Source organism: Globicephala melas, chromosome 13 (genome assembly GCF_963455315.2).
Source record: "Globicephala melas chromosome 13, mGloMel1.2, whole genome shotgun sequence".
In the NCBI taxonomy this organism is placed as follows: Eukaryota; Metazoa; Chordata; class Mammalia; order Artiodactyla; family Delphinidae; genus Globicephala; species Globicephala melas.
Window position 1 is genome coordinate 63,748,246 of NC_083326.1, and position 18,581 is coordinate 63,766,826.

An 18,581-nucleotide genomic window follows, 5' to 3' on the forward strand; every position below is an offset into this window, starting at 1 on the left:
CAGGCCCCACTGTCCCTGGTCCCCAGTGTGTACCCTCTGGGTGTCCATGGAGGGCGCTTCCAGAGGAGATGTGGTCACGTGTCCCTCACTCTTTTCCAGCAATACATTTACCAGGAGGTGTGGAATCTCTTCCAGCAGATCAGCGTGAAGGCCAGCTCTGTTGTGTACTCTGCCACCAAAGATTACAAGGACCACGGCTACAGGTAAGTCTTCCCAACCTCATTGTTGCTCTCGATTCTTTGAAAATGTGAGATGTGAGAACTTGTCTTTTAAATAAACATCTTTTGTTACAAAAGCACTACATGTTAGAAATACATGTCCCAGGCGGGAATGACCCACACAGGGCCGCCCCTGAGCTAGCACCTCTGAGCTCCTCACCCAGTGGGCACAGCGCCCCGGGTGACCGTGTTCTCACAGAGCAGCACCAGCCTTCCTGCCTGTCATCATCTTAGATGTCAGCATGGTGTCCATCAGGTGGCAGCGCCGCAATCTGTCTGGCCAGCCCTAGGCCGCACATTAGGTAGTTTTCCAGTGTTTCTGCTGGTTGGTGCTGCATACCTGTGTGGTCTCGGATGCTCGCCTCAGGGTGGATTCAGAGGGCAAGGGAGGAGACGTTGACAGCCTTGGGTGTATGATGTTTGCGTGAGTCCTCGCCCTCCCCAGGGATGCCCCAAGGACAAGACGCGTCCTCCTGTGTTTGGAGGATCTCATGGACTTGGTCAGATGAAGTCAGGAGGGCGGTGGGCAGGGCAGAGGTTCTCCTCTCCCCTCCTGACCACTCCACCCAGGGGAGGGGGTGGCAGTGCGGCTGTGTGAACTCAGGACATGCTCATCTTCTCTGTGCCTTAACTTCCTCACCAGCTGTGTGGGTGTATGAGGCTGTGTGTATGCATGTGACAGCTCTCAGCACAATGGCTGCTTCTCTGCCTTCTCACTGCCGCTCCCACGGGAGCGCCAGCCACTGGAACGCAGGAGTGGCCTTAGGGGGCTGCCAGCTCACCTCCCTCTCCTGTCTGTCCGTTCTGGTCTCCGCAGTGACACTGACACACAGACCAAAACCTCTTCCCCTTGCATTTTGCTCCCAGAGCAGCTCCTGCGCCTCCTCGCCCCTCCCCTCCCTGTCTTTCCTTCTGACCTCTGATCCCGCCTCTGCCTCGCTGCTCGGCCCGTGCCATGTACGGAACTTACCAGTTCCTCATCTTCTGCCACATTTCCTTCCTATAGCACTTTCTGACAGTGCCACCCACAGTGACTGGTCTCCCGCCGGAGGAGGCATCCACTGCCATCCGTTTCCCCCCTAGAGATTTGTCTGGGAAGGGGTGCCTTTTGTCCTGGCTGCCGTTGCTCTGTGATTTTGGGGGCAGACAATGTGCTACATGCTTCACAGGGACTGTTTGATTCCCCCACGCCCTGCAAGGAGGGAATTATTATCCTTGTTTACTCAGGAAGAAACTGGGCCTTAAAGACCTGAGCTACTTGGCACAGCCCGGCTGCAGCAGCATCCAGCTGACCTGGCACTCAGAGCCTGGCCGCCCTGCTGGTGTGCAGTGTCAGCTTCCTATTCAGGGTTTACATGGGGTGACAGGGTCGGGGCAGGTCGTCAGGACCACTGAGCACTTCCTGAGTGTCTGGTGTGAGCTGACCCTAACCTCAGCCCCAGGTGGAGGAGGAAGTGTCGTCAGGGTTTCCTGGGTGGTGGTGATGAAGGGAGACTGTAACTGGAGGGGAAGTGGGTACCCTGGAAGTGCCGGGGAGCGACATGCCCGTTCTCAGCTGCGTGGCCGCCCGGGCACTTGAAGGAAGTGTCCCGAGACTGTCAACACGCCCCAACACGCAGGCTCCTGGAAGCTGAGCAGCCCCTGGGCCCCCAACTTGTCTCAGGGGAGGTTGGGGTCTCTTCCGCAGCAGCTGACTTTCCTTCAGGGCTGGTATCCTCTGGTGGCATGTCCCTCGCCGTGGGGGTCTTCCTTCACAGTACTGGGGGCCGGCACTGTGGCCATGTCACTTCTCTCCCACAGGCACTGCTCACTGGCTGTGATCAATGCCCTGGCCAACATCGCGGCCAACATCCAGGACGAGCACCTGGTGGACGAGCTGCTCATGAACCTGCTGGAGCTGTTTGTGCAGCTGGGGCTGGAGGGCAAGCGGGCCAGTGAGAGGGCCAGTGAGAAGGGGCCCGCCCTGAAGGTAGGGCTCAGCCCTGGGCACCGCCTTGAAACCCGTGCTTTCTCCCTTTACCTGGTGCCATCAGGAACAGGGGACTGGTTCCTTCCCAGGGTGCTGGCGGGAGTGAACAGACAAGGGGCTGCCCCTGCAGGCTTAGCGGGACAGGCATGGGAACAAAACAGGGGCGTCGGGTGGTCTCAAGGCCTCTCTGAGGTGGAAGCGAGTGAACAGCAGCCTCGAATGAAAGTCTCACCTAGGAGCGAGGGGCTGGTGCAAACAGGGCCTGAGACCCTTTGCCCTGCTCAGCCCTGCCTTGCTCCCTGCCACAGCAGGCTAGGCCACTGTTCCTCTTGTCTCCTGAGTGGGGACCAGTTCCCCGTGCCCAGGAGATGGGGGCTTGAGGGTGTTGGGGAGACACCTGGAGCCCAAGGAGGCCGAGGCTGTACCCTGTTGAGGGCTCCAGGGCCCAACTCCCCCACCCCCACCCCCACCACTCTCACTGCATCTCCCGGGCTCAACACTCAGGTGTCCTGCTTCGTTCCTCGGCTGGGGTAGGGGCTCCTTGGGTGCCGAGCTGAGCTTGCCCATGCACCCACCCCCCACCTGCAGTGACAGGCCAGGTGTCTGTGGGGCAGCATGGGGGGTGGGGTGGGGTGGAGACTGGCCAACACACTGACCACCAGGAGCTGAGGACAGAAATCAAGAGCTGGGGGGACACCAGCTTAGGACTCTGTCCCCACCCCTGCGCGGCCATGGGGCCTCGGCAAGCTGTCCTGACCCTGTTCATCCCTGAAGATGGAGCAGCCCTGCTGCGGTGGGCAGTCGATGCCCTCATGGTCAACTGAGCAGCTGGGCTTCCCGAGCCGGGCTGCTCCTCATGTGTCTGGCCAGGTGGCTGACTTTTTACTTAGTTTTTTTTTTTTTTTTGCGGTACGCGGGCCTCTCACTGTTGTGGCCTCTCCCGTTGTGGAGCACAGGCTCCGGACGCGCAGGCTCAGCGGCCATGGCTCACGGGCCCAGCCGCTTCGCGGCATGTGGGATCTTCCTGGACCGGGGCACGAACCCGTGTCCCCTGCATCGGCAGGCAGACTCTCAACCACTGTGCCACCAGGGAAGCCCTACTTAGTTATTTTTAAGTAACCCCCAAATTTTCCCAGACTCGGAAAGAATGTGTATTCATTATAGAAAAGATACAGAAACCTATAAATAGTAGAGTAAAAATTTCTCTCCTTAGATCCAATCGTCGTTAACCTTTTGACAGACTTTCTCCTAGGTGTTTTATGCAAATCTATTTATTTTACGTAGTTGGCACTGTGTGAGAGCATACTTTCTTACATTTAACGTTTGATCTGGGCACTTTTTAAGGTGACAGTGCTTTTCAGAGCGCAGTCTCTGTAACAGCTTGTGATATTTGTGCAGAGTTGTCACGGTTTATGTAATCCTTCTCCTGTTTGACATTCAAATTGTTTCCCTCTTTTGCTGTTAAGATGATGCATCTTTATATGTGTTTCTCTGTATATCTTTTTCATTGTTTCGTGTAGATTAAGGAATTTCAGTTTTCATGACACTGTGTCAGGTCTTTTTTTTTTTCCTTTTCAATGAAAGAAGCGCGGGCTCATCAGTGACTCAGTTCTGTTCTCCTCCAGGCCTCCAGCAGCGCGGGGAACCTGGGCGTCCTCATCCCCGTGATCGCTGTGGTAAGTACCCGCCCATTGGTGTCTCGGACTCAGGTGCGGTGCTCGTGCTGAGTGCTGCCCAGAGACCTGCAGCGAGTTCCCTGAAAGGTGCTGTTCTGAGGCTGCAGGGATCCTGCAGCTGTGGCTGTGTCTTCGATCTTCCGCGACTGCCCCGTGGGCATGTGCCTGCTGTGGCCTTGCTGCCTCGCCCCCTTTCTCCATGCTTGGCCGAACCCCTGGCCAGCTGACCAGGACTCTACTGCCCGTTCCTCGGGTGTCGGGGTCTGACTTAGGTTTTCCCTGAGCTCCCACCCGGCTCAGGTGCCTCTGACTATGGCCTGCAGGTGCTGCTTCCAACCCCTCCCCCCACCCCCAACCCCCCATAGTGAGCCTGGGACCTCTGGTTGGTGCCTGGGCCTTGGGGCTGCAGCCCTTGGTGCCCTGTCGGGGATGGCTCAGGCCTGTCTCTGCCGCAGCACTGCCGCAGTCAAGGGCCGTCCGTCTTGTCCTGTCTCAGCCTGCGGCCACTTCTTCCCAAATGGCCCTTACGGATGTCACTTTTCCCGGCCCAGGCGTTCCCAGCTGCCAGACCTGAGCCAGGCCCGCACCCGGCTTTGTTTCATTGGTGATTCTCGAGCTCCCACTTAGCCTGCCTTCTGCTTAAGCCCCTGCTTCCGCCTCCAGTTCTCCTTCTTCGTTCGAGCATTTACGTGGGTGTCCCCGCACGTGGAGAGGTTGACCTCCGGCTGCATGGTGACCCAGGGGCGTCGAGGCCCGGTGGGCGGTTGGGGAGCCCTCTCCTATCTCTGCAAAGTAGTTTCGGTCTCTGCTTCTGTGGGCATTTGTCATTTGAGTCTGGGGACCGTTGGGAGTCCAGTGTCAGCCGGCCAAGGCGGATGAGAACCGACAGCTAACTGGCTTATCATCCCTGGCTCTGATAGTGAGACTGATAGTCGCGGACTATGTCTGGGGTGGGGGGGTGGGGTTCCGTCTCGGGCCACCCCCACCCTCTGCCTGTCCCCTCCTCCCTCCCCCGAAGGTGGCTGACTCAGCCGGGCTCCAGGACAGCATCTCTCCCCAAGCGTGCTGCAGGGTTGGAGCTTGGGCTTGCCTCATGCCTCCCACTTTCCCCGGGAGCCCTCCCACCTCTCCCTGCGGTCAGGGCCCCCACAGCCCCTCGAGGGCCTGTGGGTTGCTGGGACCCTGCCGGTTTACACCAGCACCCACAGGTCGGTTTCTAAAGACGTCATGGTTGACGTCGACTCGCGCACAGTGCATTGAGAAGCGCCACGAGGACACTTTGTTGGCCTGGAGGGAAGGGCGAGGGGCATGAAGTCCTTGGCCCGTGGAGGGCTCCATGGAGAGCAGGTTTGGTAGACAGGGAGCACGCCCGGGGGGCCTCTCAAGTTAACGAGTTCTGGGATATTTGAGCCCCACAGTTCTCTGACCCGTGTGTATGCCTGTGAGCTTGTAAGTGTGCTTGGCGGTTGTTGTTTGGAGTTTAATAAATGCATGGAAGAAGTCTATAGGGGACACTTCGCACTTTGGGGGAGCGATGACTTGTAGGTTTGGTTGGGGGCACACCAGTTTTAGGGTCACTGGGGCCGGAGTTGGACTCCTGGCCCTGCATGTGGGGTCCTGGGAGAGTGTCCCAGTCTCTCCGCACCTGCTCTGCCAGCAGAGTGTCTCAAAAAGATGGGGTGACTTGCTGTGGGGCTGGCGCGTCAGGGCAGGTAGATATGTTAGCAGTGATAGGCTAGCACATGCTCACCTGAAACACCCGTGTCTCCTCCAATACGGTGACCTTTACATGAACGGAATAAGTATCGTCGTGTCAACAAGTTAATGGTTATATTGTGGAGGAGAAAACAAATATTTGATTCTGTTGCTCAACACAGAGCCCAGATGCCATGGTTCTTGCCTCTGCTCTCTGGTTCTAGCCCTCACCCTAACCCTGGACCTTCTGGGAGAAACTAACTTCCATAGTTTTTTTGTTTGTTTGCTTGAACGTTTTATACTTAAAAAAAAATTTTTTTTTAATTTTTAATTTTAAAGAAAAAGATACTCTGTTTTGGATTTTTCGATGACACAGTGTCTTCAGTGACTTAGTTGAGTGGACGTGGCAGTGGGTCTGGGCAGGAAGCATGGGTTTCTGCCCTAATGCAGCTGTTCCCTTATCAGTGATCTTGGGAGCCTGGGGTGGGGGCGCCAGCTCACATGGCCTCCGAGGCTCCTTCCTGCCTGCGTTTGGTGGTCTTTGTCCTGTGACTCTGTGATGCTCTTCAGACATGTCACTGATTCCATTGCTTGAACCTATAGCTGGAGACATAGTTGCCCTGCTGTCACAAAGCGTGGAAAATGTCCATGCACTCCACTCGGCCGGGCACCCGGGCCACTTGCAGCTTGTGTGGCCTTGGACAGGTTATTCTCTTGGTGCCTGTAAAAGGATGTTTGGGGACTAACACTTTCAGTCATAGACCTGTGTGAAAGCTGCTCCCTCTTCCTCGTAGAGATGGTGTCTGTCCTCAAGGGTTTGTACTTCACCTCAGGAAGGGAAGGGGGAGGGGCCCAGGTAGGCCCCCAGTTAGGGACCCCTGGGCTGGAAGTGGTAACCCAGGCACTGACCTGAACCCCTTCGAGACAGTAACCCACTTCATCCTCACAACAGCCTGCAAGATAGGGACTGTGTTATCCCTGTTTCACAGACAGGAGACTGAGGCACAGAACTTGCCTCAAAGTGCCAGAGCCGGGAGTGGAACCCAGGCAGCCTGGCGCAGGCCTGTGCTCTGGGTTCATATCTGCTGCATGGAGGCACCTCGTTTCTGAAGGGGGCCCAAGGGCATTCTGAGCAGATTGAGGGGCTGGAGCTCTCTGACCCTTGGGAGTCGAAGAGGAGCCTGGGCCACGTGTCTTCATGCCGTCTGGGTGGGGGATGTGGGGAAGGGCTGAAGGTGGAGTCTTGAGATGCACATGGGGGTGTGGGGGAGGAGCCAGAGGAACCAGCAGCAAGACCAGAAGTGTCAGACAAGCCCAGGGGAGGACAGTGTTGACTCAGAATAGAGGAGGACTTGGAGAGGGTGGTCAGCAAGCCCAGGTTCCCTGCGAGGGCAAGAGGGATGACAGGGAAAGGCCCCCCTGCCCTGGGTGGCAGACACTGGACGGGCCCTGGCTCAGGCAGTGGGGAGGGGGCAGGGGGAGAGGGTGAGGGGTGAAAGCAGGGCCGGGGTGGGACTCAGGCCTGTGGCTGAGCGCGCCTCCTCTGTAACAGTGGAAGCCCCAGGTTGGTGTGAGGATGGGGATAACCCAGCCTCCACATCGGGGAGCATTCTTGCACCCCTTTGCTGCCTGTGACTGTGTCAGTCTCGCTGGGTCAGAAGCCCTCTGTGGAGTCAGGCCAACCAGGCTTCGACCCCAGCCCACTGCCCACTGCAGGCCCGTGGGATCCCAGTCTGACGGCCACACGCGTGGCAGTTGTGAAGCCCCCGGCGCTGTCCCCCGCCCCACACTGCGGAGGCCTTGCGCTCTTCTTCCTGAGCAGCCTGTGTGGATTCCACTGGTCTTGCCCCGGAATCAAGGGTCCAGAAATATAGTCCTCGGATGTCACCCGTTTTCTCGAACCAGACGCACCACAGGCACGTCTGAGGGTCTCCCTGTGTCTGGGGATGGAAGCTGAAGCGTGTGCGGCACATACAGACTGGTGTTTCCGGAGCCCCCAGGCAGCTCCATCCACGCCCCCCCCCCCCCGCCCCCAGGATGCAGCAGCACTGCCACATCCGAGCCCGAGGACGTGCCTGCTCTGGGTCACTGTTGGGCACTCAGGTCACTCTGTCGATGTCTAGCACTGCTGGGGTGTCAACTATTTTGAATGTGGCCTTTTTTAGTTATTTGACCTTATAAAAGTAGAATTATACCCAGTAAAAGTGGCAATATTTATTTATCTCTAGGGTGGAAGGCATGGCTACGGGTACATGCCATCCTCTGGGCGGCCGTGAGGTGAAAGCAGGTGCAGAGACATTTAGCCTCAATTCAGGAGGTTGGGCCTTGAGAGGACTGAGCCGGAGGCCAGGGCACCCTGGGCCTTGGGGAGGGGGCTCGCTGTCAGCACTCTGGGGAGGGGGCAGCTCCTGCCCATGTTCCCTGTCAGGTGGGAAGCCCTGGGGGGGAAAGGCTTTGGGTGACAGAGTGGAGGAGGGGGGATGCTGGGCCCGGGGAGGGGTTTGCTGTGAGAGGTGAAGGGAGTTGGTCTGTCTGGCGCCAACATCCTCTAGGAGACAGCTGCCGCGCTGCAGCTGCGGTGACCTCTGGGCTGTGCAGCCCTGATGGTGGCAAGCATCGCGGTCCTTCGTCCATGTCTCCCAGAAAGGTGGCCTGAGCCACGGGGTCACCGCCCGAGCTCCTCGTGGTCGTTGTTGGAAGGGAAATGGAATTGCGGTTGCCCCAGAGCACTCGAGACGCCCCGGCCTCCACCGCTAAGACCTGGTGGGGTTGGCGACCCGGCCCAGGAAGAGCAGGCAGCCCGTGCGGTGCTCATACACAAGGAAAAGGAAGGGCCGGTCGACGCTGAAGCGGACCTGGGTGGACAATGGCATGAACCCCACAGTGGTCACGGCCGCGGCCTGCGTACCCTCCTCGTCCACCATGATGGTGCCTTGGTGCTTGAACTGTGTCAGGACAAAAGGGAAGCTATCAGATAGCGGTGGTCACTCACAGACGGGCAAGGGGGGGTAGTCTCGTATTCTTCAGGGAAGGGACCAAGCGAGCGCAGGGGAGGCATCGACGTGGCTGGGCAGGATGGCCCTTGGGACTCAGTCCTCACGCATCAGCTGAGTGTGGTGTGAATGGTGCCACCTTGGCACTGTGCACCATGGCCACTCAGGGCTGCCCACAGCGCTCTGCGGGCAGGACCGTGACCCTAGAACCCCCTGCTCATGCTCTGGGGCCTCTGCCATAGTAGGCCTGCTGGGCCGGGGTGCTCCTGGGCACCTGCCTTCTCTCTGGTATCAGCAGGGGCTCCAAGGGGGGCAGACCTGGGGCGGGATGGGGATGGGCAGAGGACGGGCGTTACCAGGTCGATGACAATCCTCTGGTCCGAGATCCCCGTCATATTGCTGTTCCTGTCGAACAGCGCTGTGACCCCCAGGGACCGCAGGGCCTCCACCAGGTTGTAGTCCTTTTCTAGCTTGAACTTGGGCAGGAGTACTTCCCGTGTCCTGGTAGGGAAGAGAAGGGCTGGTTCTACTAACTGCAAGTTGCAGAGGAATCACGTTTCCCCTTAAACGTCCATAAACACACACACCCGCCTCCAGTCCGTGTACCACAGGATTGACACAACACTTCTTAAAATGCATATCCTCGTCCTGCCAGTGGAGGATTTTGGAAAGACCATCCCATTGTAATCCCAGCACTCAGAATTGAGGCATGGTTACTGCTGTGCAGTCATGTCCTCGGTACTGTATGGTTTGTGTCCTACCAGCCAGGGGGCAGAGCTGTTACTGGCTTATGGCTCAGACATCTGACATCATTCTCTCACTTGGGTCCCTGCTTTCAGGCATTTGGTATTTTACTGTTTAAGGAGCTGAAGTGCAGGTCAGTGCACTTAAAAACAGAGTGCTTTCTGTACCAGCCAGTGCTAGCGTTCTCCATCCTTGACAGCGCTTGTGGGGCTAAGACGCCAGACGCGCCCCCTTCTCAGGAGCTTCCTTCCCTCTTGGTGCGCCAGGACCCCATACGTGAAGCAGCAAAGCGTAAAGACCGCCTGTTAGCGTCCGAGTGACAAGAACAGGCCTAACCACTGGGCCATCCTGGAGGAGGGGGAACAAGATCTGGGGGCCCTGAGCAGGGCCTGCTGGAGGGAGTGCAGGACTCTGGGCAGGAGGGCAGGGGAGAGCAGAGCAGCGTGTGGGCCAGGCTGGGCAGCGAGCGGGCTGCATCCTGTGGGTGGGGATCCACAGAGAGTTCACAGGAAGAGGGAGGTGGGGATGCTGCCTGGTGGCTGGTGGCAGGTAGACGGAGCATGGGACGGCAGGCTGGTCAGGCCCCCGCTGGCTCAGGGTGAAGGTCGTGGGCAGTGAGGTTAGGAAGGAGGCTGGTACGGAACAGGTTTTAAGGAGAAAATGACAGGGCTTGATGCCTGCCCAGCTGCCTGGACAGACCTGCCCCTAAGAGCCTGCCTGTCCCTCAGTTGCATTTCCTTGTATCCTGGTCCTGAAAGGAGGCCCAGACCAGGTTCAGCTGTTAACTCGGGCCTGGCGGGATCCAGGAAGACAGGGAGGTGACGTGTGCGTCCTTCCTGCGCTGATCCAGCAGCGCAACCTGTGGTCCTGACTGTGAGATGGTAAGTGACGCCCTGAGGGGATTTGGAGGACCTCGAGGCTTCTCAAACTGGGTTGGGGGCTTGTCTTGGTTCTAGGCCCACAGCAAGTGACCCCAGGGGGTCAGGGCAAGTGTGTGGCACAGCCGGGTTGCTCCTGCCCCCACATCACAGAGTACAGGTGCATTTCTCACCAACGCTCTCTGGTCTCCTCTCACCGAGCGGAAAGTTCGGGCTGAAGTCACAGCGGCCCATGGGGCACATGCCCCTTTCCCTAAAGTGACTGCAGCCCCAGCATCCTTGGGCCCCCAGTCCCCTGGCCCCAGAGGCACCTGTTTGTCATGCTCTTCTGCCATCTCTCCACCACTTGGGGCTTCAGCTGGGCCTCGAGGGTCTTCATCCCGGACAGCTTGTGCGGGACCACCACCAGCATGCTGATGCCCCCCATGTACTCCAGCCGCAGGACATCGCAGTCCAGCTCCTGGTCGCTTGCCGCCAGGAAGGACCCCTTGGTCTGCATCATGGGGACTTTGACCACCTCTCGCTCATTCAGCCGGAAGTTGTGGTTGTGTGTCATTTCCGCTGGGAATTTGTTCACCCAGGACCCTGTGAGGTCAGCAGGAATGGGCTTTTGTTTAAATGCTTTCTTAGAGAGTTTGTTCAAACAGGCTGCATGGCCCACCCCCACCGTATGAACCCACAGGTCTGGTTTGGGCCAGGAGTTTAAGTTTCTCACTGGTTCCCAGGCAATACTGATGCTGCTGGTCTGGGGACCACACTGAGACCAGTGTGCCAGACCAGTGTGCTGGTCTGGCCCGCCCGCCACACTGAGAATCACTGTTTTAGAGGCTTCTCGTAGGAAGCGGATGAGGGCAGATGGGGTGAATAGACCAGGTGAATGCTGGGTTAGATCCTGACATTAAATAGCACATCACTTGCCTTGCCTGGGCCTCTGCATGTCTCTCTGTTAGATGAGGGCCCTGAGCTCCCATCAGCTCTGTGAGGACTGGCTGGATGCCTGGGGAGGCAGCACTGCCATTGCCACCTTCACTTTGGATATCGGGGCAGCTTTGTGTGCCCGAGTGGGAACATGTCTTTGTGGCTCTAAGATGCTAGTAACTGGAAGTGAGGGCTGCCCGCCCACTGGTGAGACTGGTCATGTGCCAGGCCTCCTCCAGCCCCTTCCTGTGCTACCTCGTCTCCTAGCAACTCTGAGGGGTGGGGCTTTAACCACCCCCATCTCACAGATGAGCAAGCCGAGGGGAGAAGCCAAGTGACCTGTTCAAGGTTTCCAGCTGGTGGGTGGGGCACAGGGGGTCAGAAAAGCAGGAGGTTCCTGGGGGAGGCGTAACAGCAGTGCCCGCCCGCCTCTGGTCTGGGTCCAGGGCTGCTCAGCCCCGTGAGGCAGGCATCTAAGCAGCTCTCTGCAGGGGGCCACCCTGTGCATGGTGGGTGTGAGCGGTGTCCCTGGCCTCTCCCCTCCCCCAGATTGTGCCATTTGCCCTGGGGGAGACCCCCTTTCCCCTGGGCTCCAGCCATGGCTTTCCCAGGTTTGCTGCAGCCACCCCGCCTCTCCCGGGTTCTCTCCTTCCTTTGCTCTTGAGGCCTAACCTCTGTTTTCACAGTGTTTTACAGAGTGCTCGTAACATTTGAAATTAAAATCAAAGTAGTGACAGAGATTTGGGAGCTAGAGCTAAGAGTTACACATCCATACTCTGTTGTGATATGCACCCGTGAGAGCTGGTGCTGCTGGCGTTTCATCTCTCTGACTCCCAGCCCTGATCCAGCAAGCCTTCCGGTGTGTGGGCAAGGATTCATGTGCCCTGCTGCCACGTTTGCCGTCCTCGTGACCCTGGTTCCCATGTTGGGACGTGTCCCTGCCTGCTCTGAATACTGACTGCGCTGAGGCAGAGGCTCTGGAAGTCGCCATGCCCACAGGCTGGCAGGGCTGAGGGCTGAGGGCCTTGGTGCCACCCAGGGGTCTCCCACTCACTGTCAAAGTCACCCCTGAACACGGGAAATTGCTCTCAAGTGTCACTGGCAACATCAAACCCACTGAGCATGTAACAGTGGGACTTGCGAGGCCACATGGATAGGGGAGTGAGAGCAGGGCTGACCTCCAGTTTTCATTCCCAAACCTGTCCCGCCAGCCAGGGATGAAAGGACATGTGTGTGTTCACTGAGCATGTCCCGTGTGCCTGTCACGGGCTTGTTGGAGCCTCGGCCTGGACCTGCCCACGGCGAGGCTGGCGTTGTGCCTGGCGTCGGGGGAGCCAGGGGTCTGGCTCAGCCTCTGAACCCTTCCTCCTGTCTTGGCTCCCTCCCCCTGCTTTGCCCTTTGGCAGCATTCCGCACAGCCGCTGGGGGCCTCGGCTTGGGCACGGAGTGCTCTGGCCCCACTGCCCCTCAGCCACTTCCAGGAGAGGGGCTCCCTGGACCCCGCCGTAAACCGTGCTGGAGCTGACCAACCAGGGAACGTGGCCTCCCGGGACTGACCTGGCCGGTGCCCACTAGTCCTTGGTGGCAGAGGGGAGAGTGGTTGCGTGTCACCGCACTAGTGTGCAGTGACCCCACTCCTCATGTCTGCCCTCGGCTTGCTGGGCAGGTGGAGGGCAGTAGAGGTTTCTCCTGGCTCAGGTCTCACCAGGGCTTTTTTTTTTTTTTTTTTTTGCGGTACGCGGGCCTCTCACTGTTGCGGCCTCTCCCATTGCGGAGCACAGGCTCCGGACACGCAGGCTCAGCGGCCATGGCTCACGGGCCCAGCCGCTCCGTAGCATGTGGGATCTTCCCGGACCGGGGCACGAACCCGTGTCCCCTGCATCGGCAGGCAGACTCTCAACCACTGCGCCACCAGGGAAGCCCCATCACCAGAGCATTTTAAAAGCGAGGCCTGGTATTTACAGACCCGTGCCCATTTATCTCTAGAGTCCCGGGGCTGTGTGTGTGTGTGTGTCTGTGTGTGTGTGCGCGCGCGCGCGCGTGTGGGTGGTTGGCGGTGGGGGAGGGGTCCTCCTTAGGAAGTGCCTCGGTGCTTGGTGCTGGCCTGGAACAGTTGCTCTAGACATAAGGGTTGATTTCCCCGCTCCCACCTGCCTGGAAAGGAGTGGGGGTGTGAATGTCAGTTACTCAGGGTGAACCTGTCTTCAGCCTTTTGTCCATTGAGAAGGGAAACGAAAAAGCTCAGATCCAGGTTGACCTGATGCTAGAAAGGTTTTTGCATTATTCTGATCTAACAGAGGCTGGAGCTTGGCTCTGCCCCTTACTGCCATCTCCCCAGAGCAGCATTTTAATTCCCTGTCTGTAAAATGGAGACACTCATAACAGTGGCGGTCTCTCAAGGCTGTGGCGAGGCGTAAAGCGAAGGGTTTCTAAGGGTCAGCTGTGCTGTCACCTCATCAGGACCTTCCCTGTCCCTGCGAGCTGACCCCGTGTCTGGGTTTCCCAGGGGAATGGAGGTAGAGTCTGCAGTTCAGCCCACCTGTGAGCTGAGAGCGCCCGCGCGTCTGCCCTGAGAAATGTCGCCACCTCTTACCTTTAAAGTAGATGCAGTTCAGGAGCATCATCTGAGTCGCGGGGTCCACGTCCTCCAGCACGTCTCTTATGAGGCCCTTGGTGAGCCGCGAGATGTGCTGGTTGGTTTGGGAGATGAAGGCGGGATCAGAGAAGTCAGCCGCCCGGACCTCGGCAAAGTAGTACTGTCGGACCTTGGCTCTGAAGTCGTCCAGGACTTGAACTTGCTTCTGAATGTACAGGTCACTGACGGACCGCAGCGTGTACCCGAAATTCCTCCGGAAGAGGCGGTGGGTCAGCTTCCGGAACAGGTTGTGGACAGTGCCCAGCTCGTATGTGGTGCTGGCGTTGATGAAGTCGGTGAAGCGCAGGGCAGCGTGTACCTGCTCGTGGGTGTCCCCCCGCAGGCCCAGGGAGAGCATGGCCATGGCTGTGGACACACCTATGGGCGCCAGGAAGACATTGTCTGAGGCACCGACCCGCTCCTTCAGCGCCCGGTAGAGGTCTAAGGCGAACTTGGCGTTGAGGAGGTTGAGCCGCTGGATGCGGCTCTTGCCCGGGAAGAGCTGGAGCACGCTGCCGGCGCCAGTCCCAGGGTCCACGGGCGAGACTGCGTCCACGACGTCGATGTAGTCGTCATCTTCCCCGAAGATCTTCTCCAGGTCCAGGTAGTCCTCGTCCTCTTCCCCATCCACGATCCACTCGTTGGTGACTGTGTTCTCCTTGTGGAAGTCGGCAGGCAGGAGGGGTCTGCTCAGGTTTCCACTCTTCAGCTGCCCCCACCGGGGGTCCACAGACTCGGGGTCTCCCCCTCCGCTATCAAGCTGACCCCGAGGGCCGAGTTTCCCACACACGGATGCCAGGAGGAGGGACACCACGAGAGAGTGCAGCAGGTGCTGCATTCTGGCGGAGCTGGAGCTGGAGGGAGAGCAGGACGTGGTGAGGGCAGCCTGGCAGACTGCCCCCTCCCCGCCCCACACACTCACACACACACCTCTGCAGGCCCCCGGCCACGACCCAGGAGGGGCCCCATGGGTGCCAGTCTCTAACCATTTTAGGATCTGCTGAAGATAAAACAGACGCCTGACATTTTATGTGGCTTCATGAACCTGCCTGGAGGACCCCTGGGCCCAGATCAGAACCCCTTGTTGAAAGTGTGCAGAACCATAGGGCTCAGGGGCCCCAGGGAGTTTCCTTTTCATTCATTCACTGAACTTTGTGTCCCTTCCTCAAATGACATATTGGGTGGGCCCTGGAGGCACACAGGTACCCCAGCCGGATGGGGGCCCATGTGCAGTAAAGCACGGCTCACAAGGACACTGCCAGGTGGGGGGCGGGGGGGGCGCCAGGCAGGCTGAGGCTCCTCCTCCTGTGCTAGCAGTTATTTGGGGTGGTTTAATCTGTGTGATTTGGACTGTGTCTGCAGTGCAGGGATCACCTGGGGACCCAGTGGACATGGTAGGTGCCAGTCTTCCTGCAGCCATGAGGGATGAGGGTACAACTCGCTGCAGGTGTACGTTTTCTCCTTGTGTCTGTCAGTCGGCTCCCACTGCTGTCAGGAGGGACTAGAGCTCTCCCACTGAAGTGTTTCTGGCTGGGGTTACAAATAGTCTCACCAGGTGTATAGGGTCTAGGTGAGGGTGCTGTCAGAAAGCTCTTACTGAAGGCCTGAGGGGCGCTCTTTCTATATAAGTAAACAAGGCACGTTTTTAACAGATACTGTGGGATGAGCCATCTGTCTCCCATCCCTCCCTCTGTCACGTCAGTTTGGCTGCTAGACGGCTTTGTCCTTCTCTTGCTTCCTTCCTGGTTGTGAATTGCATCCTGGGAAATGAGCTATTATTCGATGCTTCTGTGTGTCCAGGACAGTGACAGCAGGTGTTTATACTGCTGCTCAGTCATGCAGGATCCCAGCATCCCTTCTAATCACCTCAGAAAGAGGAGAGTGTCTTGTCAGGTTTGTCATGTGTGTGACCATCTGGTACGTTTTTGAGGACCAGAATGTCTGCTTCCCCTCCAGGCCAGGTAAGAATCACTGGCTCCTGTTAGGTAAATATTGGGACTTGTTAGGCCTGAAGATGGTGTGCTGGCAATGGCGGTGACTCTCAGCGGAGCCTCTTCTGGGTGCCGGTGCTGGACCAGGGGCTTTGTTGACTCAGCTCCCCGCGCAGAGCATTGTGCGTTTTGGGGGTGCTGAGCCTGCCTGAGTGTGCCAGTGACTAGATTAGACCCTGGTTAGTGGAGCCCTTCCCTGTGTCCAGGGCTCTGCCCGTTTGGCCTGGAGTGCCAGCACCATTGTCCCTGCCCCAGTCCCCACCTCGGCTCTTCCCTGCAGCACTCTTAACACAGTCAGCTTGCACAGTCCTCTAATCACGACATTTTGGAGAGGGAAAGTCACAAGGTTTCTGACTTAAAACTGTCTGTTGTCTTTTCCTGTTCCCTTCCCTCCCCCCAGCCCGTAGCCGAGGCTGCCACACACGTTGCCTGCACTCAGGACACAGTGTCTAATGTGTGTGGCTGCCGGCGGAACCGGGCCCAGGTTCTGAGTAGAATTGGGCGTGGGTATTGATGGCAAGACACTGAAAAAGTGAGAAAAGAAGAGGTCTTCTTGCTAGGCTACACTTGAAAGTATCCTTCTTAGGTTAAAATAAGCTTTAAGGGCTTCCCTGGTGGCGCAGTGGTTGAGAGTCCGCCTGCTGATGCAGGGGACATGGGTTCGTGCCCTGGTCCGGGAAGATCCCACATGCCACGGAGCGGCTGGGCCCGTGAGCCATGGCCGCTGAGCTTGCGCTTCCGGAGCCTGTGCTCCGCAACGGGAGAGGCCACAACAGTGAGAGGCCCGCATACCGCAAAACAAACAAAAAAAAAAAAAAAAAAATAAGCTTTAAAAAACCCAACTTGAATAAACAAGAGTTCAGGAAAAGGAATCTGAGACCAGATAGGGAGGCAGAGGTTGAAAACATTCGTGTCTTTTTGCTCCTGTATTCAGATAGTACATGTGGAAGCTTCTTGTACTTCTTCCTATTCCTGTATTACACGATGAAAAGCCCAAAACACTTTGCATTATGCTCTCATCAGAGGAAGCAGAAGGTATCTCATAATATATCTCATTTTATGTGGTAAAAAATTTAGGTACCTGAAAGGTAAATCTTCCTGTTGTTTTGCCATTTAGTATCACAAGAGTTAAAGAAGATACTTTAAAATTATCACTAGGTTGTGTTTAAATCCAGATTACTATCTTTGAAGAGAAGCAGTATTTTTTAAAGGAAAATCATTCAAAAGTTTGTTTTTATGGGCATTTCCTATGGCGCCTTCTCAGGCTGGCTGCGTGGAGCGGGGCTGGGCTTTGTGGTCCCTCGTCCCTCCTGGCTGCTGTCTCCCGGCCCAGACGGAGAGGGGGTAATGGAGCTGTGGACAGTCTTCAGGTTGAAATAACTTCAGGCTCACAAACGAGTTGAAAGCACAGCACAGAGAACACCCACCCTGTACCCGCGTCTCCAGACTCGCCAGGTCTCTCTACGTACGTGTGTGTGCGCGTGTATGACACACGTCATTTTTCTGAACCATTTGTGATGCCCCAGAAGTAGGGTGCCCGCCCACAGCCCCCAGCACCATTCCCAGTTCAGGTCCTTAACCTAGCGCAGTCCCTCCTCCCCGGTTGGCTGACAGTCCCACTAGTGTAACTGACAGAATGTTATCATAGGCAGCTTAACAAAACCTCTTACCCTTTCTAAGATGGTGTAGAGAGCGTTTGAATGTAGTTGGATAGGGAAGCAAACCAGTTACCCATCTCTAACCACCTCAAATAAGAATTCATAATTGGCAGAAACGTTAGAAATCTACTCACCTCTGTGCTGCTGAGAACTGACTTTGCAGGGGCAGAATCGGCCAAAGTCACCAGCAGGCTTCAGTGTGACCTTTGGTGCCGGACTGCTGTCGTGTTTTCCAAAGTAAATACATCCCAGATCAAACACCGCTCAACTAGCTTTGTCAGCACAAAGCCCTCGTTGTGTCTTTGGTCACCGCCGAGTGGCTTGTGACTCCCAGTGTTTGGAGGCCTGACCGTCTCTGTGTGGATGAGCTTACAGGAGCAGCCAGGACACTCTGCGGCCCAGGGCTTGGTTGCGTCGGGGGCGGCGGCTCAGATGCTCCCCTGGACATGGGAGGGCCCCTCTCATGTCTTCTAGCTCCGAGTTCTTCCTCTAAGTGATCGCAGCTCCCGACCTCATCCTGGGCTCTGGGGTGACGTGCCTGCTAGGCAAGGTGTCCCCACCCTCCTGTGAGCTGTCCCTCCGTGGACAGTGGAGGGGAGGGTGCAGGTAGAGACTCAGAGCACAAGGAGACCCTGGCCCGGACCTGTCTGCCATCTGCAGGACATGCAGCCCCGCTTTGCTGTCTGTTGTGGGATAGCCAGGGCCGTACTGTGGTGCTTCCCATGCTCACATCCACTCAGGTGTTTGCAGGGGGCCGTGGCACCGTGATCATTTCTATTTTTAGTTTGTGGTGGTTTTTTGGGGGGTTTTTTTGGTCACGCTGCACTATTTACAGGATCTTAGTTCCCTGACCAGGAATCGAACCTGGGCCCTGGCAGGAGGCAAACCCTGGCCAGCACCTAGCCCATACTTGGCACTCATAGATCATAAGCATTTGGACCGCTGAGCACCCCTCGCTGCAGGTTGGTTAGCGCTGTGTGGGGGCTCGACCTCTGCTGGGGACTCTGGAGGGTCCACCTGTCCACCAGGTGTTGTGCACACGTAACCGTTTTCCATACCCAAGGCGCCTTCCCCTGCCACGCACTGGGTGGGACACCATGGGGACAGGGACGCAGGGACTCCAGCCTCACCCCTGCCCCCGAGCACTCTGCTTTTACCTGCCTCACACCCTGCGGTTCTGCCCAAGGTCACTGCCCCGCCCGCCAT

The 18,581-nt window shown here is 57.5% G+C and overlaps 2 protein-coding genes across 6 annotated transcripts in view; one reads left to right on the top strand and one right to left on the bottom strand.

Annotated features, from left to right (window-relative positions):
• The window catches only part of PI4KA (phosphatidylinositol 4-kinase alpha), a 94,989-nt gene that overhangs the window by 43,672 nt on the left and 32,736 nt on the right, over window positions 1-18,581 (top strand). For all 5 annotated transcript variants that reach the window (XR_009566541.1, XM_060311176.1, XM_030836312.2 and 2 more), the window contains 3 exons: window positions 100-203; window positions 2,019-2,187; window positions 3,813-3,863. Coding sequence is in view for 4 of the 5 variants with exons in the window: in XM_060311176.1 (XP_060167159.1) it covers window positions 100-203; window positions 2,019-2,187; window positions 3,813-3,863 (324 nt within the window). In the remaining variant the exon portion in view is untranslated. The remainder of the gene's footprint in view (window positions 1-99; window positions 204-2,018; window positions 2,188-3,812; window positions 3,864-18,581) is intronic.
• SERPIND1 (serpin family D member 1) lies at window positions 8,068-17,691 on the bottom strand. Its single transcript, XM_030836319.2, has 5 exons — window positions 17,510-17,691; window positions 13,685-14,580; window positions 10,485-10,758; window positions 8,908-9,052; window positions 8,068-8,503 (listed from the first exon to the last, which is right to left on the bottom strand). The coding sequence occupies exons 2-5, from the start codon at window positions 14,562-14,564 to the stop codon at window positions 8,312-8,314; spliced, it is 1,491 nt and encodes a 496-aa protein (XP_030692179.1). The 5' UTR covers window positions 14,565-14,580; window positions 17,510-17,691; the 3' UTR covers window positions 8,068-8,311.

Bases quoted from the DNA above. Each gene is read 5' to 3' on its own strand.
- SERPIND1 (XM_030836319.2), bottom strand. From the start codon at position 14,564: ATGCAGCACCTGCTGCACTCTCTCGTGGTGTCCCTCCTCCTGGCATCC. The intron at 9,053-10,484 runs GTGCCTCTGGGG...CTTCCCTACCAG, and splicing joins CAGAAGAGCATGACAAACAG to GACACGGGAAGTACTCCTGC. The intron at 8,504-8,907 runs GTAACGCCCGTC...GTCCTGACACAG, and splicing joins AGAGGATTGTCATCGACCTG to TTCAAGCACCAAGGCACCAT.